Source organism: Opisthocomus hoazin, chromosome 2 (genome assembly GCF_030867145.1).
Source record: "Opisthocomus hoazin isolate bOpiHoa1 chromosome 2, bOpiHoa1.hap1, whole genome shotgun sequence".
NCBI lineage: Eukaryota > Metazoa > Chordata > Aves > Opisthocomiformes > Opisthocomidae > Opisthocomus > Opisthocomus hoazin.
Genome location: NC_134415.1, coordinates 78987887 through 79010612, shown reverse-complemented (window position 1 = coordinate 79010612; position 22726 = coordinate 78987887). Strand labels below are relative to the sequence as shown.

General features: G+C 40.2%; 1 protein-coding gene across 6 annotated transcripts in view; it reads right to left on the bottom strand.

Annotated features, from left to right (window-relative positions):
• The window catches only part of WASF1 (WASP family member 1), a 97706-nt gene that overhangs the window by 26141 nt on the left and 48839 nt on the right, over positions 1 to 22726 (bottom strand). For 5 of the 6 annotated variants that reach the window (XM_075414225.1, XM_075414226.1, XM_075414227.1 and 2 more), the window contains exon 2: positions 3713 to 3873. In XM_075414225.1, the coding sequence (XP_075270340.1) occupies positions 3713 to 3845 (133 nt within the window). In that variant the 5' untranslated portion in view covers positions 3846 to 3873. Of the gene's footprint in view, positions 1 to 3712; positions 3874 to 3974; positions 4138 to 22726 lie in introns of all 6 variants that reach the window. The other variant, XM_075414224.1, reaches the window with a different exon arrangement.

The window sequence follows — 22726 nt, the reverse complement described above, 5'->3', positions numbered from 1 at the left end:
AAAAGAAACAGCTAACTAGGAGAACATAGTAAAAATAGTAAATAGTACAAAGAAAAGATAGAAAGAGGACAAAGGCTACTGAAGGTTCAATGTGAATTAAAAATTGTTTTCACTAACATAAAAGGTACTCCAGCTTAGCAAACAGAGTCATGCAGCATTCTCTTTCTTTATACAGATGCAGAAGGAAAAAAAGGGAAATGACATCTTGCTATGATTGAATAAAAATTTTGGTCTGAATGCCTGCAATATAAATATTCATTAAAGGAACATACTCAAAAGGAGAAATATTCTTGTCCCCAAATGGAGGTGTCAGAGACCAGGACCAAGAACAGACCCCATCGGTTAGGTTTCTTATGTGGTACTATGACTCTGTGTACAGGGAACAGCTGAGTGAAAGGAAAAACAAGATTGGTCAATAGATATGAACAAAATGAGGAGTTTACATGCACAAGAGAACTATTTATCCGTCGTCTAACAATGGTACAGCTGCACAGTGCTATCAGTTGCGTTTTGTGTATGCTGGAATGCTACGCCAACATATACAAACCCAGGCAGTACTGGAGTACCAATGTATCTGCAATATTGCTGAAAAAAAAAAAAAAAATAGGTAAGCACTTCTCCAGAGCAGATACAGTCAGAAAGCAAGAAATACAGGGAAGAATGGCTAGGAAACTAAAACAGCTGTTGCTGTTGTCCAGAGAGTTTCTGTTGCCACAGTGCTAAGAAAAGCTGTCAGAAGACAGATCCTTTTATGAACTTAGAGCAGACTGGGAATAGGTAGGAAGAAGAAAAAAAAAAAAATCATTTACTGGCAATTTTGTATGTTGTATGAAGACAGAATGATGTGTTTTCATGCTTCAGGGAGAAAGGAAAGGACTATCACTCAAAGCAGGAATAGATATTTCATCCTTTCATCTCTACTTCTTTTAAAGGTCAAAAAATTTCTCAAACTGAACAACACATCAAATAAACTATGAAAGGATTGAGAATTTGTATGGAGACACATAACAGCTATTGCTGACATACTGATGTAAAGATCTTTTCATTTTATATTAAAACCCAGGAAAACAGAATTCCTGTTGTTTAATAGGTATTGGTTCTGCAGGCATGTCCTACTTACACATAGTATCCAAGATCACAGAAACACAGTTCTGTTCAGGTTGAAAAGGCCTCCAGAAGTCATCTAGTCCAACACCCTGCTCATAGCAGATCCAGTTAGATCCAGCTGTTGACTAATCCAGTCCAGTTACTAATCGCTTCAAGAATGTACATCTAACCACATACATGACAAAACTCTACACTTAGCTTTTCTAAATTATGCTTTTCAGTATCATTTAAAGTACTGGAGGTTTTAATTCCATCACAGCATTCTTTGTCTCTATCATACTAGGAGAAAGGTTAAGAATGTTTGGTCTTGAGAGTCATAAGGGCAGGAGAGTAATCCTCTGCTTGAGGGCTGGTAAGTGAAAAATCTTAGAGGCAGAAATGTATAAGTGCTAATCAGGTCAAAGACCATTCATCCAAATGTGCATAACTTTACCATCAAAAGCAAAAGCAGCTTTAGTCTAAAGGAAATTAAACCCTACCACAACACTCAGTCTCCGCTCTCAGAGTAAGTGAAGTCTTGTTTCATCTACAACTTAAAGGTTGATTCTCAAACACACACATCATCTACAGAAACCGAAAAGGGAAGGACTGCAGAGAAGCTGGTTGCCAGGGGAGTGCTGTGAAACCAGGCCTGCTGGCTGTGACTCACAGGCAGCTACTAAAATTTATCTGCGTGTCAGCAGGCCTCACTGTACACAGGTGTACAAACACCACGATGCTGTTTGGAGGGAAGAACAAAAGACTGAAGTAACAGGTCCTGCTCATCAGTGTTTAACTTACTTCTAAAAAATTCTGAATGACCTATTCTGGGCTTGCTGTTGCAGAGTAAACTAGCGCATTTTCCCTCCTTGTAATTTCCAGCATCGCATGCCTTTTTGATGACTAGTGACTCACAAGTTCGTGACAGAAACTCCTCTCAAGTGAAAACAGCTCATTTAGGGCTCATCCCTATGTATGCATGCTTCACGCAGAACCACATTCCTTTTACAGAAAAGCCGTTTACATAATTACGGTTACATACCCTTGAAAGTATCTCTCTAACTGTGCTATACGTTAGGCAAGCCATATAACAAATGTGGGAGCATTCAATGGATATTCTTCAATACTTTTTTTCCCTCCTTAACTGAGCTCTTTCTGTTCTGGTATTGCTTCATCCTGACCTCCTCCTGAGCAGCTGTACACACAATGTCAGGCATAAGCTCTGTAGACCAAGAAAACACAGCACAGGCAGCTGAATCTCCATAGATAGGTACTGAGACCGTAACGTTGAGTTAGAAGTTGGTTTTTCAATTTCAAAGAACACCAAGTGATTTGTCGGATATTTTTTTAAGGTCGAACGAAACTTCCAAATGAAAACATCAAATGTAAATTTGGCATGCCACCTACAAAAGGAAATTCCGCTAGATGAAGTATATAATCAAACAACAATTTTTAAACACAGCAAACTAAAATAAATGAATACAATATTAATAAGTGACTTGGAAGGGGAGGCTAGTACACAAGTGGCTAGTCTGAGAAGGGCTTTTGGCAGAACAAAGCAAGACCACAGATGGTGATCATATACTGCATGCTAATCTGACATGCTCTTGGTTCACTCAAAAGAATTTTAACAGTTATTTTCCTTGCTGTTGAAGCAGCTGTACTAATAATGTTCATATTTATGTGCTGTAAGCATTCCTGTCTCAACTGCATAATTCAGTGTCCACAATTAGAGTCTTCAAACTAATTGCACCCTAACAGCCTTGAAAGGCTGCTGAAACAGAGTCACCATACAGTATACCATCAACCCAATAACTAGATCAATCTAATCAATAAAACAGGCTACAGCACCTATGACCCTAAGATACTGATGGGGCTGACAGGCTTTTTGCATTGTAGATGTATATACATGCACATTTTAATATTCAATGTGTTGGTAGTCTTACTAATGTCCTGGTGGTTAAAAAGCACCTGTAGTACTGGAAATTCACAATGCTATCACGCTGGTTCATCTGACAACTTTTTAAAGTTGCTGTAACTTAAAGAAGAAAACAACCCAGAAACCAGCCTTTTCAGAAAAACTCCTTCAGAGTTCTAGCGCTTGAGAAGTATTCACTCAAGAGCACTGCGGGAAAAATTGTTGACAGAAGGGAGAAGAAGGAAGAAAAATCTTTAGCTGTTTGAAATACTATGTAATAATTCTGTTTCTGTGTTTCTTATTTCAAAAGGCAACTACTTTTTTTCCTGAATGACCACAACATGACCAAGGGTTTAAGTCAAGAGAATTAAGCAACCAGTGATATATTCCTCATTATGCCATATTCCCTACTCAAGAATTGCTCTACGGTTAGCAATTACCGACTTCATTAACTACCAGATATCTTTTTCTGTCATGTTCCACTGGTAACAGAAATATATGGCTGAACAGTTTTAAGACATACTGCTGGAAAAACTTCTAGCTTTCTTTCACAGAAGTCACTAGCCACTAGCCACGTTAAGGAGTACATTCAATGCTCAGCCACAATTTTCTACCAAGAATTTGAAAAGGTGTTCCTACTTCAACCATAAAAACTGTGACTGTAAAATGCATTCGTTCCAAATACATCTATTAGGACAACGTACTTACTTAGGCTACTTAGTTGTCTGATTATATTTGCCAAGGAAATATTGGTGACGCATTCCAATTCATTCTTGACACCTCGGGGCAGAGCTGTGTGGCACAGGTGCCTGGGGTCTATGTTCCTTTTTACCAGTGGCATTCTGAAACGTATCAGAGGACCAGCAAACCTGTAAAGAAAGGAGACAAAGTACTATTATAAGTTTAATTACATTTTAAATTCAGATTTTGTCTAAAGTTAAATTGACTAATCCTAACCAGATAAATATACCTCCATAGTACTGGTGGCATTCATTGCTCTGTGAGTACATGATCTTTTCTTCTTTGCTCAGTGAAAGACTATTTCATTCTCTGTCTTTAAATCTTTACCTGACTCAGCTGCCAGTGAAGTGACAAATAATTTTTTACAGTTCATGCTTTTTCCTTTTTTCCCCCTGAAAAAAAAGACAGGAGAATCTTCGCGGTACAAAAACATTCAAGAACGATTTCCTTCTTGATGGACTACTTCCTTATTCAGGCCAGGCAAAGTCCAACAACAAATTCCCTTTGTTATGAGGTCAAACTAGCTGCCTGTTCCACCTGAAAGGTAGATATGATCCATCCATTATGTAATATCATGTTACTAGCAGGAGTCACCCTTCTAAACATCACTTCTGAATCACATCTAATCAAGGTAAGAAAAGAGAAGATGTTTCTCTTCCACCTACACTGCTACTTGCAATAAATTCAGCTAGGAACACATCTTCTGAATGCAAAATTCTCCTCAATAAACTTGTAGGGCAAAGTCCTCCACGACTCAGAAATCCTACCCCTCCACACCTTTCCAAATCCACAAACGTTACATTAATCAAATCATTAATTTACTAGCTCTGCAGACAGCGTAAGAATCATCTCAGGCTGTGAATCCCAGGCTTACAATTTTCTGCACCCACGGCACTGATTGGAAGGAGTCTCCCCAGGGGGCAGGTTATGCCTCTCATCTTATTAGTGCTGCTTATTAAGACTAAAACTTTTCTTCATGAAAAATGGATTCTCTAAAACTTTGTAATTTTTCCACCATCTGTCATGTAAAATTGAATGACAAATGCAAAACTCCCATGTGATACGCAGAGAATGGATACACTTGGTATTGGTACAGCTTAGTCTCCCTTCCCACTGCAGAAGAGACGACACGTTCTGCAGCCTGCAAGGCAGACAAGTTTTCCACAACACAACCTGCAGTCCTAGTCCCTCAACGAGACAGCCTGCCACAGCTTCATCTGTCGTGTGCTTAGAAGCTTTGTCCCAGAATGTTCCCAGAATGCAGCTAGGGCTTCGTGTTGTGCTACAGAATGCATCTTCCCGACAGTATATATTCAGCCTCTGTTATCCTTACTTGGTCAAAACAGAGAGATTTTTTAGATAAGAATAACACATAGCCATGGTGGCAGAGATGAAACTCTGCTGACCTAGAGCGGCATAGGGAATTAAAAGAGTCAAAGACAACTGTAATGGAGTATTTTCCTCTCACAGACTGCTTAGATTTCTCCTTGCTACGTTTTGTGGGAGTATATTCTTTCACTGAAGACAGGGCTTGTAGCTGAGGATCATTCAGTCTACCTGAGAAACACCTCTGTTTCCAGGATCTCATTAGACTTCATTCATTGCATTTTAACACCATGTCTACTGCCCTTATTTTCTTGAGAGAACAAATAAAAAATATTTTGCGCTTTTGAGGTATAAAAATGAATGAAAATAATTCTTCTAGTCACTGGCTTAAGGGAAAGATTTTACAGTTCTTAAAATTATGTAATTTAGTTTCTCAGTATTAACAGTAAAAATTATGGAACTGTGCATGGACTAGTGGCAAGTTATAAGAACAGATTTTTATTTTCTAGGAATATCCCAAATCTTTCTAGTCCCTAAATACCCGAGTATTACAAAGCTAGGTGCTACTTACAAGCTAAATGAAATAAGAAGTGCAAAACTGAACACTGTCTTAGATAGAAGCAATGACAAAGCATTGATAATTGAAGTGAGATTTTATACCTGTTGGTGCCAGACACAGGTGTAGCATGAAGCAAGGGAGATATATGGGCCCTACCAGCAGAGCTTCTGCTGTCTTAAGAGCCGGCAGCCCCTCTCCCCCAGGGACAAGACCCTGAAGAAACCCTTAACTACAGGTTCGTTATCATGGTTCCCCAACAGAAAATAAAGAAACCATTCTGTCACTGTCAAAGAAACACAACAAATGATACCTGAGCAATGTTCTACAGAAGCAATTAAATATTAATTCCAGAGTTAAGCCCTTTCTTGATTACTGCTTTAGTGATACTGTTGTATAAACAGCACAGTAGGCAAGTCTTCTAAAAAGAGGTCCAAACAAATATGTGAAAAAAACGTTTTTGCCAAAAAAGCAAAAAACTAGAAATAGTCCTTATTTCTATCTGTCTAATATAGATCTGCATTACAAAGGTAGGAAAAATCTGTAAATAACAAGCATAAAAGCAGCTGATGGCTAGTAGACTTTTTCTTTTGTTAAGTCTTTATAATCAAGATGTTAACAAGCGATGATATTGCTCTCCCTCCTTGATTTTATATCATTCATGAAAGAACTTGCCAAATTTATAGCATGTATAGATCGTAAAGCTTCAGATGCTTAAGTGACAGATTCTTTACAAAATTGTGCATAACAGCAATAATCACACACACACACAAATTTAAAACTAATTCCAGCCAACTGCTAGCTAGATTTCAAGTAACAGCATTTGAGCGTGTACTGCCCTTTACCTATCTGATTTGTCTCTAGGATAGGGCGTTCAAAAAAATAGCTGAAAAGATGCAGTATTAGCCCAAACATATTCTACAACAGGCATAAAAAGAAGCTGCACAAGTAGAGCCAGAACTCCCTGCACCTCAAAATGTACAACTCTGAACCTGAATACGAGTCCTCTGAAGACAATGGAAATTTTCTTGCTTTGAGCTCTCCAGAATTTGCAGCAAATCTACTCCTTGACCTTTTTTCCTCCCCCAAACCCCACAAATACCCTTTTCTAATATCTGAAAAAAGAAGTTGTGGCTACCCAAAGATACAGTATAACAAGAAAGGATAGCAAAGGGAACAGTAAGTATGGTAAAAGGTATAGTTTTAAAACAGGAATAAATTTGGAAGGGACACAAATGTCCCAAGATATAACTGACACCTTCCAAATTATGCATCATGTTTGAAAACTATGCAAAGTCTGAACAAAGAATATTTCCCGGTTTCCCAGAGAAACAAGAGTAAGGAGGCAACCAAGGAAAATATCACTCAAACATCCTTAAAACAAAGGAAAAATTCCATACAATGTTTAACAAATTGTGTAGCTCATTGCCATAGGATGCTGTCTACAGCAAAAATACCTGCTGGTAACTTGTCCACCATGGACCCCATATTCTTTACAGTTTGTTGCAACCACTGGAAGGTCGTGAGATTCCTCCCCAGTTGTATTCAGCGATCCCAGAACAGGGAGCCCTCGCTCATGAAATGGGCGTGCAACAGCAAACTGAACTTTACTGTACCCGAACAACTTCTTCAGCCCTATGAAAGATGTCTTTCCTAACGCAGTTCTTCTCAAGAAAGCTGAAAAAAATCTGAAAGCACTATATTTATTATGCAGCTTTAGAGCTGTGAAGGAGGGGGAAAAAAAAAAAAAAAAAGGGCTTTGTTACGATCTAGTATATCCTTTAAGTTAAAAGCAAAAAAACACACAGACCCCCGCCCCCCGCTCCCAAATCATACGTTACCCAAGCCGCTCGGGCAGCAAAAGCAAAACTCATTCCTAGATCATAAAATCCTGTTACCATGTTGCTCCCTAGCCAGCCCCAGAAGCCGTTCATAACCCCATCGAGGCTGGAGAGCAGCGGCTCGCCGGCGCCCAGGAGGACACGGAGGCTGAGGGGAAGGTTACGTGACACCTCCTGCCAGGCTGCCAGCTCCCAGCTGGTCCCGCAGGTCTCAGGGCTCGCCCTCCCCTCGGCCCCGCTGCTCCCCAGCTCGGACCGCAGCCAAGGGAAGGCAACCCTCAAACACACGTGTCTCTGCTTCCCCACCGTCCCTTTGAGGCCATCCGTAAGAGGCGGCACCGGTTTACACTCGAGTTTTAGCCTGTCGTGATCTCAAACCGAAACAAAGAGCCACTGTTGAAGACTCCCCTCCCTCGCTCCCTGTGCGCCCTTGGAAGCGCTCTGAACCCACTTGAGAAGCCAGCTCTAATCTTCTTCGCAAACCCCTCTGTTACTTCAGCTGCACAACGGCTGGCACAACCTCAGCCCCACACGTCCGCTGCCAGTATGAGTACGGAATATGAACGTGTGTATGTACGGAGTATCTAGTGTTTTTATTAATCTATCATGCTTTGGTACACAATTTTTCAGGAATTAGGTAAAACGCTCCAGCTGCTTTTTCAATTAATCCCTATTATTCAAAAAGCCTGCAGAACAATGGCTGTGAGGGGTCTTAGGGGCGACGCTCCTCTGCCTCCGCCACCCAGCACTCCCGCAACGCTTGGCCTTGCCCCGCGGCACCCACCACGGTGACCTCACCCCACGGCACCCACCACGGCAACCTCGCCCCACTGCACCCACCATGGCGGCCTCACCCCGTGGCACCCACTGCAGAGGCCTCATCCCACACCACAGCGGGGAGCCACCATCGCCTTCCCGTCAACGCACCCCTGTGGAAACATCTCGGAAGCACGAGAAGCGTGGAGAAATGTTACGCTACTAGACGCTCGTGAAAAATTTGAACTGTCAGTTGTCCCAGCAATGGTTCAGGTTTTCTAGCAAATACAGTAAGGCAAGCAGGAATGAAAGTGCAACATCAAGGTGGGGAAAGCCAACTAACCAACCTGCCCAACAGTTTAACTGGTAATTAAACGTCACTTCTCCTTTCAGAAGACTAATGAAATTTCATGCTTGCAAGTCTTTTTTTAATAAAAATTTACTTCTGATCAGGTTACATTTTGGCCTTGCTAAACTTGACATTATTTTCTTAGCGTTAATGAAAGACATTCTTCTATAACTTTTATATAACATACGAATAATGCAGCACTGAATGCCCTTGCTTTCATGGGGTTAAATTTAATTCCAACCGCTTCTATAGCATATCTTTGCCTTAATATTACCATACTAATTGTAATTTTCCTGTAACAATGCACTACAGCAATGCTTTTTATATGCCTCCTTTAATTGATCACGTTCTAGCTGCTGGCAGAACAGACCACAGTTTGAAATGCAACAATCAATTTGACACTACCCCCACCCACCCTCGGAAACAGAAATAGAATCTACAATAGTTTTTCTATTTGCTTATATAATCATGTACTAACTGCATCTACACTGTACAGACTTTGGGACAGAATGAAATAGCTAATAAAAATCCTCAGATGTGTTAATGAATCTGATAAAATCAGAATTGTATTGGTTAACAAAACAAGCTCATTCTCTTGTAGAATTTTCTTCTAATTATACTACGAGACATCATGTTACAGCAGTTGCAGAAAATCCAAAGATAAAGATTTTATAATACACACCTCTATTATGAAAGGGTAAATGTGCAGAGACTTAATGGAGCTTGTTTCTCTGCAGCCCCCACTGCAAGATCAAGGTCCAGGTAAAAGCTTGAGAAGAAACACACACCAACAGTATGGTGTCCTGCAAGAAAGTAGGCCATCTCCACCTACTGCTGAGTCAACAGAAAGATTTTAGAACTCTAAAGGCAATTAACATCCCTTAGAGGATACATCTTGGAACTGACAGGATGACAACTGACATCTGAAATTGACAACTCAACAGAAATCTGTTAAAATTACAGTTTTGCAAACCTTTCTGGTACGAACCATATCACAGAATGAAAGATCTTCTGCTTGGAACGCTTCCCTCAAATCTCAGTCTTCTGCAACTTGCTCTCAAAAATTTCTCTAACTGCAAATGACTAGGAAAAGACGACCTTATCGCAACTAAAAAGCAGTGTCAAAGGAAACAAATGCAAAATATATTACTAGAAAGTGATGCTGACATTGCTGCTGTTTGAGTGTAAAATGAATGAATTGTTTACATCTTAACACTTCCTGTACTAGATGGTCAAAAAAGTCGTTACTCGTTTGGTAAACATAAGGAGCAATGACTATACAGGGTATATAAAGGAAGTTGATAATTTCTTTTTTTATTAAACTACAGACTCATAAATAAAATATTTCTTACTTTATTTGTGTCACAAATATGAAAAATAGTGTTACTGAAGTAATACCAAGAACAGCCTCCCAAACATTTTCTTAATTTTCTGTTGCTGAACTGAAGAGAAGATTATGCAGGGACAGATTAATATGTCAATGGGCTACTGAAGTCTCTATCTCAGTAACGTTGTATAGGAAAGTATTTGATTTGCAAGATAATGAACAGATTTCTAACTCATAAAATTATAAAATGTATTTTAAAATGCACTTGTAATTTTTGTCCTGTAGTTAATACTGACTTCTGTATTAATTGTCCATGACAATTATTATTTTCTTCCTGTAGAACAATCTGTAGCCATCTCAGTACATCTGTCATGTCAGATAAGCAGAAAACAGACAATGCAGCCACAAAAACGGGTAGGACTTGAATTCCACTCAATCTCTAAGGCATAATTACAGACAGTGCTAAAAAACTACTTTTCAGCTACTACCATCCAACCAATTTTCTCCCAGATGTGCATCATAAGACCACAATCTCTCCCCCATGCATACATGCACACCTGCACACGCACAGGCACACTCATCTTTAAAGCACACGGAAAAAACATTTGAAAATTATGGCTTTCATTATAGACACCAAATACAGCTACATCTACTTCCTTGCCAAAATGTGTAAGTTCCACCTTTATTCAGCTAAACAAGTGAAAAACATGGCAATAATTTTTTATACTGGAAAAAAAACAAGTTTGTATTTTCAGCTCTATGTTCGTTGCGACTATCATGAAACAGTATAATAAAACTTAAGGCAGCTTTGGAAAGTTATAGGTGAGAAGAAATGGAGTGATTTTTATGCTGACTTTTAAGAGTTTTACCTGTGATAGATTATTTTTTTCCAAAAAATCTTGAATAGTTACTGTCACTGAGATAACTCCAGTGATGGCAGCAACAGCAGAATTCCCAGCATAGATAACACTGCAAAGGATGACCCTCTGGTAACAGCACAATAGCACTGCTAATGCAGCAAGTACAACTTCATTAACAGCAACAGCAGCAGTATTTCAGGGGAGAAAGCCGACATACCAATTTGCCACTACAGGGGCCACCTCAACTTTTAGAGGAGGCAACGGCTTATTTTCAGTGAGATGCTGCAATCTGGGTCGAGTCAGCAAGCTACAGGTAAACAAAAAATACAGCATCATAGCATGCAGCAACCCGTTTCTACTGAGTGAGTCCAGCCCCCAGGGCTTCCATATCACTTCCAGTTCTGTCGGGGAACATCTTTAAACCTTGACTCCAGCTACAATCCATTGTATGGGTTTGAGCTTGCTCAGGGTCCTTAGACACTTGTCTGAAATTCCTCCCGTGTTTCGTTTGTGCTGTCTGTGGCCCCTCTTGTCCCAGTATGCAGATGACGGAGTCTGTCACCATCATTTACACAGTCCTCTCCTCCCCTCAGGCCCTAATGAAAGATTTCACCCCGATGATGTGTACAGAGCAAAAACCTAAGGTATCCTAAATACAAGGAGAGAATATTCTGCTTAATAGTGGTTTCTTTTTCCCAATACAGGTGCAAAATACAGTAAGGTTAAATAAACCGCATGTGGATTTTGCAAATCGCTTCACTTTTGTTAAGCAGAATTCCTATTAATGAAGTGGTATTCAAACACAAAAAATTCAGAGCACAGCAGCTAACAAACTATGGTTCTTTTAAATGGTTTCTTTTTAGAAGGCTAAGCTCAGCTTGATTTCATGTAACTTAAGTTTTTTCCTTTAGTTTTCACCTCTGGTTTTCCGGAATGTAAAAAAGTACCTACTGATTTGTCAATCTGTTGAGCATCGATTCTTTTAACCATGTCGCTTCCTTCATTTTTTCCGCATTACCAACAGCTTCTATCTTACTATGGTGTCTTTTCAATGTAAGTTATTTATATCAAATCTAACAAATCCACAGCAAAAGTAAAAAAAAAAAAAAGAAAAAAAATCCAGCCACAATAACTGCAGTTACTTGATGTGTCCTGCTAATAACTTTAAAAACATTTCTGTTTGTCTTAATAAAGAAACTATTTAAATTGAATTGCTCTTGTGGGGCAGGGGGGGAGAGGGTCAAAACTGCCTACCCTGAACAGCAGGACTGCTGGAGGCAATAAGGCACCAAGCCAGTAAGCCAGCTGCATTTCTGGCTCACAGACAAAACTCAGTGTACAAAGTTAGATGCGACACTGTTTAGCATGTCTACAGGAAGAAACATTTAAGCAAAAATGGAAATTCAAAAAGATTGTGAACTTACTTTGGTGTAACAACTTACTTCCGAATATATAACATAAAAACCACACAACACATTAAGAACAAAACTTCTGATTCAAAAAAATCTCTCAGTATATTTAAAAAAACCGCAAACACTAAAGATTTCCGGTTGTTAGATTAGAATTGATTGGTATTTGGTTTCTTTTCCCCCTCACAATTCTACTTCTCAGTATCTTATATATATTGATCCAATCCCTTCAGGACCTGTGATATTTTAAGTTTACAAAACAGTAAACAATCAGAAACTGAATAGAATATAATTGCATTCTTCAAGTCCAAATACAAATCTTAAAGGCACAAAATACTAATCACCAATTCATTTCCTTCCAATACGGAAACAACAGTATTAAACTACATTATACTACATTAAAGTCTTACAAAACCAATCCTATGAATAGTTCACAGAAAAGATTGGAATCATTGTCCTCAAACAGGCACAAGCTCTAACGACACCTGACTACAACAAAAAAAAAAGAAATTCACATTATGTGTCCATACATAATCAAGAAATATTTAAGTCATGTGGAACCACATTGCACTTTATTGTTAGCATATTAATCAAGAAAAAAAATAGTGACTCCTTGCACTTGTATTGTTGTTAAGCTTTCTGAAGAAGTTAATTTGAAAAATATAAAACATATGCACAATGTATTTGCCTTATATACATACGCACACACATACTGCTACCTCTAAATAGAAATCTTTTACATTATTACACGTAAGATTTGAAAAAAGAGCAGCAAAATTTCCTATCAGCATTACTAAATATTATTCTGATTACCCTGTACTCATTCATTTTCTCCTAGTGAGCTCATATCAGGTCACTTGGTTAAAAACAAGTTTGGAAGTATCCTGGGTTCCAATTTAGGTACTGCCAAGAATGCTCAATTTAATTTTTGATTACAAGTTTTCCTGTGTTCCCCAACGGCTAAAAATGTATTAATGCATAACATACTATTTGATTTAAATTGCTTTTTGAGACCTATGTTTTATCTGATGACATTTTTCTCTCAGCATTAGTCTAGTCTTCCTGTTAACAGTTTCTGCATACGGTGTACAACACAAAAGCCCTATGATGGACTGCAACAAAAGCTCTTTATTATAGTCTTGACTGAGACAGATAACTAATCCAGTGTTAATTTAAAATCAAAACCTTCATACCAGAGCTAAGGGTACAGCTTCTGTGGTTTCAGCGTATTTGTCATAACATACTACCTTTGAAAGTTTTCTACAAATTTTCTTGAAAAATGTATTTTCTATATACTAACAGTTACCTTTGTTACATAGTCCTTCACCAGTTAAGGTAAGACCTATTAAACGCATGTGACAATTTTGTAACTTTATTTTATACAATTTACCAGATGGACGTAAAATGAATGCCAATACACTTCTGTTGCACGGATACAACCACCTGCTTCTGAGCAGGCAGTATTTCGTGGCAGTAAATAATAAAATATGTAAAGAAAAAGTACCTGAACTTCCCAGCTGCTAAGAAAGGCAAGCGGGTGGGTGCTGGGAAGACAAGGTGTCCCCCCCGGCCGCGGCACCGAACGGCTACGCTCCCCCCCCGCCGCGCACCGCCGACCGGCAGCAGTCCCCGGGCCGCGGCGCGATGAACGGCAGCCAACACCTCCCGCGCTGGGCCGCTTCGGCACAGCCTGGCCCTCGCACCAGGGAATTAGAATTCAGCAGGCAGTGCCCTGCCTTCACAACAGAGCTGTCCTTACAAAGGAAACACAGAAGCGCTCGCCCCGGTGACCAAAGCCTGCCCTTCTTCCCCAGACACAAACGGAGAACCCCCTGAAGGCAGAGTGATTAAGAAATAATTATTCCTTTGGTACCAAGCTACAACTGGTAAATATTAAATCACGACGTGCCAAAAATGAAAGAAATGAGTGGCTGTGTGTGGGTGAGGAAAGCAAGGAAGGGGAATGCGACAGTCTGGGCCTTTCATCGTGTTGACCTTACCGCTGAATCCGAGAAGGAAATTGGATGCTAATGAAATCATAAATAATGTCAGGAATCTACAGTAGTAATGAGACCAACGTACAGAGGGCTGTGACTAAGAAACCTCACACAAGGCAGGAGCTACACATGCAGCTCCCATATATTAATCCACCGCTGATAAAACACTACACTAACTCGTACTCACTTACTGAACTAAATAACAGGTGTCAACAATGACTGTCAGCTTTTCATGCCTCAAAACTTTACTACAGATTTGAAGAAGTAATGTTAGCACTCCAAGAGATAAGCCACGCATTTAAAAATGAAATTTTCACTGCACTTCATGCTATGATACCAAATGCCTAAATGCATTTTAGGCTAGGATACCGAAACCACCAATGACAGATTATTGGTTTTGATTTCCCTTTTCACAGTTTTAAAGGAAGAATTAAGATATGCCAACAATCAAATGGGATGTACAGATGTGTAATAATCACCTTATTATTACTAGCTGAGCTTCTTTGTAGATGAATTTTCCCCCCCTGTGAACAATAAAATTTCACAGAATAGGATTTGTTGCAAAAAAATGTGAATGTGCATAAACAACATTTTGCCCTGTCTACTGCCACTGATGCTACTTAACATGTTTGAACAGACATGCTGCAGGGAAAAGGTATTAACATTCACAGAGAAGTTGTTTACTTTTGAACAGAAGTGCTATTAAATATTCAACAGTCCAGAAACACTGATTATTTATATTGTTGAAGGCTACAAACTGATCATTTCATTCTTCACTCAGTATAATGTCAAAATTCCCCACCAAAGCGAGTAAAAGATTTGCTAAGCAAAGACTGGAGCACTCAGACATGCCTGTTTCCTAGCCAGTGCAGTGCTGTTTAGGACAGTAATTTTCCCAGTATTTTTCCCATTCAACTGGCATCATTTTAGGCAGGGGTTTTCCCGTAATTTCTTGAGCAAACTCTTCTACAACCAGCTACATCTCATACATGGGAAAATGTGTCAATCCCCCCTCTTGTCCTCTCAGTTTTGTTGCCCTGTACTTTCAGATTACACATATTAGTTCTTATTTCTTGTTGTTTGCAACCTTCAGGTATTTACTGATGTCATATACCCTTTCTTTGCCAGCAATTCTACCAAGTTATACACTTCTGTTCTTCGTTAGCAGGAAAAAAAAATTAAAGCGTTACTAATTCCAGTAATGTTTATTACTCTTACTCAAGTACCATCTAAATTATCAGCATTATTCTAGCAATGTAGTATCCAAAACTGAAAATAGTATTCTGGATGCGTTTGTGTTACATGAGCATACCTAAACAAATCTAAACATCAGGATGCTGTTTAGCCGGCAATGTGCGCTCGCAGCCCAGAAGAGCAACCGTATCGTGGGCTGCACCCAAAGCAGTGTGGCCACCTCTTAGATTTCCTCATAATTTCATAAGCACCGACCTCATATTTACATATATATTTTTCCCTAAATTAAAACACTAAAATCAATTCTAGCCGGCATTTACTTTCACTGTCCATGTCTGAATTTCAGAAATATTCTTGCCAAGAAAGGAATAAATATTGCACAGAAAACTAATTTTTTTTGTGTGTGTGTGAACACTGGACCTAATTAAAGCTAGTCCTCTCAAGGCTTTTGTGTCGTAGTTGATTGTGAGCTTTAACTAAAGCTGCTCCCATAATTGGGATATCTGTAAGATGCCTTTCCTCTCTGGTTTCCTGTATCTATTTACATGTAAACTAACACGGTCACCTTTCCATTGCCCATAACATTTGCAAAGACATACATTTTCATAATATGTGCAGGAGTTTAAAAATGCTTCAAATATCTGTTCCCCTATGAAATTTGTCTCAGACAGCAGTTTAGAAGTTATTGGGATGAAATAGGAATCAAAAATAGACAGACAAAGAATGACTGCATTCACCTCCTTTTCTGGATCCCAGGTTTGGAAACTTCATTTTTAAAATCACAGAATCACAGAATCACAGAATAGTAGGGGTTGGAAGGGACCTCTGTGGGTCATCTAGTCCAACCCCCCCGCCGAAGCAGGGTCACCTACAGCAGGCTGCACAGGACCGTGTCCAGGCGGGTCTTGAATATCTCCAGAGAAGGAGACTCCACAACCTCCCTGGGCAGCCTGTTCCAGTGCTCCGTCACCCTCAGAGAGAAGAAGTTCCTCCTCATGTTCAGACGGAACTTCCTGTGCCTCAGTTTGTGCCCATTGCCCCTTGTCCTGTCACTGGGCACCACTGAAAAGAGCTTGGCCCCATCCTCCTGACACCCACCCTTCAGTTATTTGTAGGCATTTATAAGGTCCCCTCGCAGCCTTCTCTTCTTCAGGCTGAACAAGCCCAGTTCCCTCAACCTCTCCTCGTAGTGGAGATGCTCCAGTCCCCTCACCATCCTCGTAGCCCTCCGCTGGACTCTCTCCAGTAGCTCTTCATCCTTCTTGAACTGGGGAGCCCAGAACTGGACACAGTACTCCAGATGAGGCCTCACCAGGGCAGTGTAGAGGGGAAGGAGAACCTCCCTTGTCCTGCTGGCCACACTCTTCTTGATGCACCCCAGGATCCCATTGGCCTTCTTGGCAGCCAGGGCACACTGCTGGCTCATAGTTAACCTGTCGTCCACCAGGACACCCAGGTCCCTCTCCGCAGAGCTGCTCTCCAGCAGGTCCACCCCAAGCCTGTACTGGTGCATGAGGTTGTTCCTCCCCAGGTGCAGGACCCTGCACTTGCCCTTGTTGAACCTCATCAGGTTCCTCTCTGCCCAGCTCTCCAGCCTATCCAGGTCACGCTGAATGGCAGCACAGCCTTCTGGTGTGTCTACCACACCTCCCAGTTTGGTGTCGTCAGCAAACTTGCTGAGGGTACATTCTAACTCTTCATCCAGGTCGTAATAACTTGGTCATCCAGGTCGAAAATAACTTGGTTTTGTGCTATGCTTCAAACAACAATTATTTAAAGTTACTAGCTCAGATAACTGGAGGCACAAACATGGAGTAAGAACATTTTGAAATCCACACATTCTTGTACTTTCTGATTTGGGCTTGGAAATATAAAATCCATGGGAATGAAAACTACAGTCACTGAACTGGAGATGCCACCTCAGTTTCAAGCAGAGACGTCACATTTGGAAGCTTTGCACGGAAACTTCACAGGGGTGAGATGACTGTTTTCAATTGTGTGTTCCTCTCACATCAGACTTTTTAATAAATGACAGCAAAGGTACACCTACAAGGCTTATGGCATCAACATTATTAAATCACTATGACCAAAAAACCTGCATGTATGTATTTATCAGGGAAAATAAGGAGGTAGATAACGTAAGAACGAAGAACTCAGTAACTTCAGTAATTCCTTCTGCATTTAAGATATGTTAACTGTAGATATTCAGAGAATTTACGACAAAATATGGAAATAAAACTGTATAAAATTCAAATTATCAAATACTGGTGCTGTCATCAAAATGTTGCTTTCAAGCATAGAAACAGGGAGGAAAGGGGCACGGCTGGAAGACAGCAACGCAGCAACTTCAGCAGTCTCTGAGGACAGCAGTGGGGAATCACCGTACCTAGCTAAACGTCTGCGTTGCCACAGAATGCACAGAAATCCCAGGTGCCTATAAAAAGCAATCCAGTCCATTTACATTTTTTATTTTTTTTTCTACCAAGGGTGTATGGAACCAACAGGCAATCTAAAAGGCCTCTGTAATTCAGATTAACTCTGCCTACCCTCTTTGAAGTACAGGCACCAAAGGAAGGATGGTTCTTGTCTCCTGAACAACAGCCTGCTGTTCGGAAAACTCCCTCGAGAAATGGAAGGGTTGATTAAAGGACCAAGGCCAGAGTAAGAGGAATGAATTTATGCCTCCCTTATTGTAGTAATCAAAAGCATTAAGGCACAGAACATTTTGTGTGAAAGCGCTTGAAACTGCAAGCAAATAAGGAAGAAAAATCTTACCCAGAAATTGAGATATTAGCTGCAAGCGGCAGAGATCTTAATCCCAGAAAATAATCATGCATTGAAAAAAATCATATATTGTCATTAGGTAAAACCATATCCAGAGTTACTGATTAGAATATTAGATATGTATCTGTCCAGTTTAATGTCCTTGTTCCTTGAAAGGCATTTTTCCTCTATTGCCTAGCCCTTTCTCTCCTAGAAAGTGGAAGACATAGGTTTAAATCACCTAGTTTGAGTGCTGCACCTGTGTTCCTCAGTGCTCTAATACGGCATAACCAACTGAATGCTCTATCAGTCAGGGGCAGTAATGACCACTCTCACATCGGATGAAACAGGATGAAATAGATCTAATCACCAGTTTGCCTTTTCAAGCTTCTCCTGGGAGTGATAGAGAACTTAGAAGGCTGTCAAGGTACCTAGAAAAATTAAGCATCTCTAAGCATGTGTGGGTGACTCAAGTTAAATGTCTCAGCTAGGCAAGGAGGAGCCTACTGTATTTATACACAGTGTTACACAGTCTTGGAAAATAAACAGATTTAACTATCCAAGATGTGAATATTTTGATTGGCCAAACTGCAATTTGGGCAGAACCATGTCATCCTTCAACCACAAATCTAATCCTATCCAGTGCAGAAGACAATGCTGTATAATCATATTAATGAACTAAACTAATCAAGCTTCATCTTAAATTTAGTTAATTCCTTGCCCCGATATTAAACTTAAGCACAATTCACTCAGATGACAGGAGATAATATGCCATTCCATTCTAGATTTACGATTAGTATTGGGTTTTTTTCCATTCCCATCTTCCTCAGAAAATTCTGTCTCTCCAACTGTACTTCTGTCCTTAACTATCTTCCCAGTTTTACATAACTAAAACATAATGTAATTAAATTTAATATAATTAAAACCAGTCAGCATTATGCCTTTCCGATGGAAGGACAAGTTGCGTAGTCAAGGAAGTTCAGAATACCTTGATTATCACTTCGACTTTGGTTCAAGTCAAGAGGTGTTCTTCAGATACTGATTCGGGTTGTTTTATTAACTTACAGATGAGAAGACTGACCAGGAGACTGTAACTAGTACAGTTGATGAAACACCAGTCGAGAATTCACATAATCCGGAGACATGGCTGAAAAGCAGCGAATGTGGAATTTAGCGTTGGATTCAGCATAGAGGCAGGCTGTTATGATGCCCAGAGCACCTAAGGAGCTCATCAATGTATGGGGAAAGTAAGTATAGGCGGAAACTAAGTCCAGAATGGTTCTGCTATTCTCCAGGGGTTTGCACAGGGGTTAGCAGACTTTTTTATATTTACTAATATCCCAAACTGATTTGCAGGGAGCCTTTAACTAATCAAGAGAAAAGAGCTATTCTTTTTACACCACCAAAGGGATACTTTCTGCACAAGAACATACCAGCCCCAACGGCACACAGTGATAATGGCCAGATCACTACAGACTGCAAGATGTTTTCTGCCAGGCAGAGGATATAGAAGTAAGCGTCCTGAAAACCAAGAGATGTGGGCCAATATCTCTTCTAAAGTGACAGTATCATCGTGCCTTGCACATTATCTTGAACCAGCAAATACAGGCATCCAGACTTCTCTGATCCAAGATCTCTTTCTCTTTGGCATGAGAAAATAATTGCAGTAAATTCTTCTCTTGAGTGGGAAGGATTAATTCTATATCTCTCTGGTTAGAAGAGTAGCTTCTTGTTATTTCAGTCTTTTGTTAAAAAAAAATGAAAGAACAGAATGATGTTGAATACTTCCCTTCAAGGTGAAACTGCTTCAGGACTGATCCCAAAGAGGGGTCAGGAGGAAGAATTAGCGCTAAGGGGAAGCACATCATAAGCAAAGATACAAGGTGATGTCTGAGGTGCAATGAACACCGAGCATAAAAATTGTCTGCTGCAGTGGAACTGCTGCCTCCTCCACTGAGAGTCACAGTCTTAAAATGCCTTTGAAACTCAGTAGGTTGAAGAAAACATTCAGAAAAATGAATCTTAGAACCAGAGGAAAGACTCCAAAAAGGACACCAAGGTAGCCACTGAATTCTTAAAAAGAAAGTTAAAACAGCACCCAACTAATACTAAACACTCTCTCTCTCTCTAGATATATAAAAGACATATTTTAGTCTCTAAAAAGTAGACCTTGTGTTACAGGAAAATTTATTATGCAGCAGACAGTATCTGTGCTCTGTGTTCATCACACTTTTGGTGACACAATAAGAAAGTGAAAGACAACAAGCAGACAAAAACCAGCAATTAGGAAGGCATCCCTTGACCTCCCAATTCAAATATTGCTGAGAACTGATTGATTCTGAGTTATATATGAAGCCAAAGAATTTTAACGAGGGTTAGTCTTTGCTTATAGCAGTCCTCATATCCCTGAGATAAGACAGAGTCCATTGCCCACGTGAGAACAGAACAGTTGCGTTTGAGCTCACTCACTTACTGGGTGGAATCACTCCTACAGTGCTGTATTCTTATACCGTAAGATTTCCTTCACACTGTGACAAGTGCTTAGGGCAAAGCTTTCAAGAGGGTTGAAAACAAACGTCATTTGAGGAGCAGACTAGGGATTTGGGTAGCTACACAAGTTCTTCTAGTGTCCTTCCCTTAGTACCACTAGGGAATGAAACACAGTCTACATCTCTGATTCACAGACATCTGAGACAAGCAACCTGCAGCACTCTTCAGAGTATGTCACTGGAGGCTTTGAAGTCTCAGCAGCAAAGAAACTCTTCCAACTCTGGGCAACTGCTGAACTTTTGTATGAACAACCAAGGAAGTGGCTGTAGGTACAGTAAGTATATTATGGCATGAACGTCTGTAAAGCACTGAGATGTAATAGTAAGAACTTTAGAGCAAGTAACAGGGCTACCAAATGCACGACTTGTATCCACTGAGCAAGAGTAATCCAAAGTTTTCCCTTCTTTGGCTCGCACACGAGAGTGTCAATCAAAATTTTTGGAAGTGAGGAAATTCCCTGCCATGCCTCTTTGGCGCTCTGCAAGCTGACAAGTCTTGGAGCAGTTTTTAATAGAGGAAATTAGAATGAGGAAAGCAAATCCGTCATACTTAGCAGAAAATAGCTAAAGTATTAACAGAAACAGCTTGATTGAGAACTTGTCCCTGAAATGCACAGTAGTCTCACAATCACAAGCAGTCTTATTTGTTCTTGATAAAAAGTCTGGCTGAAGTGGGAAAACTTCTGACAGTTCGGTCTAGGATCTAAGACCAAAACGATTTTCTCAGAAGACTGTATCTAGAGCTTCTCCTTGAACCCTTCTCTTGCACCTGGCTCAAAGCAACTGCAAATGCATTTGCCAAAGACGTGGTGCAGACATAGAAATGTCTGTTCAAATAATGAAGTGCAGCAGTCACTCAATGTCCAAACTTTAAAGCTCACAGACTTAGCTGAAGATTACTTTACAGCAGCAAGCACTGAACTTCTTACAAGGAAAAGGGCGAACCCTGAAGAAAACTGTGTCATTAGTAGAAGGTCCAGAACCAATTAGACTGGAACGGGGATACACACACACAAACAAACAATAAAAATTACACCACAAAAGAGAATGCAAGAAACAAAAGCTAAAAAAATAAGTGGGAATCCCCAAAAGCCAGAGTTTACTGCCTACAAATTCTTCTGGCAGTGTAGATAAGCACTTGAACCTCTGACCTCGACAGACAGCTGAGAGGAGTGAAGAGGAGCAAAGTAGCCTCTGCATGGTCTGTGCAAGGGCTGACACGACTCTCAAGGGGGCTACTGAAGATAAACCCATCCTCAGTTTTGAGAACTTTGGCATATTCACAGCCTGTTTTTGAAAGGGAAAGGTAAATGCCTATGCAAATCATACTTCATATATTGTATTGGAGGTGGGAGAACTCCACTGATCAATGCCAGGAGACTAATAAAACCCAAGAAGTTTTCTTCCTCTTTAACAGAACTCCCACCTAAACTGTCTCTTAGAGACACTGGCAGATGAGAGTATAAAGGCTTCACTGTGACTAGCATCTCCAGGAAAGTTCCACAAACATTCACGCAAATTGGAAACATTAATTTAGGTGCTGAAACGTGTTCCAAATAAGAGCCACGAAGCTGGTGAAGGGTCTAGAGAACAAGTCATCAGCTGGGGGAGCTGGGGTTGTTTAGCCTGGAGAAGAGGAGGCTGAGGGGAGACCTTATTGCTCTCTACAACTACCTGAAAGGCAGTTGTAGCCAGGTAGGTGTTCGTGTCTTCTCCCAAGTAACTAGTGACAGGACAAGAGGAAATGGCCTCAAGTTGCGCCAGGGGAGGCTTAGATCAGATATTAGGGAAAACTTCTTTGCCGAAAGGGTTATCAAGCATTGGAACAGGCTGCCCAGGGAAGTGGTTGAGTCACCATCCCTGAAGGTGTTTAAAAGACATGTAGATTTGGCACTTAGGGACATGGTTTAGTGGTGGACTTGGCAGTGTTAAGTTAACAGTTGGATTAGATGATCTTGAAGGTCTTTTCCAACCTAAATGATTCCGATTCATACAAAGTAGGAATATTCATACAGCAAATTAAGATGGTCATTTGTCTTTTTGTCAGTAAAAAC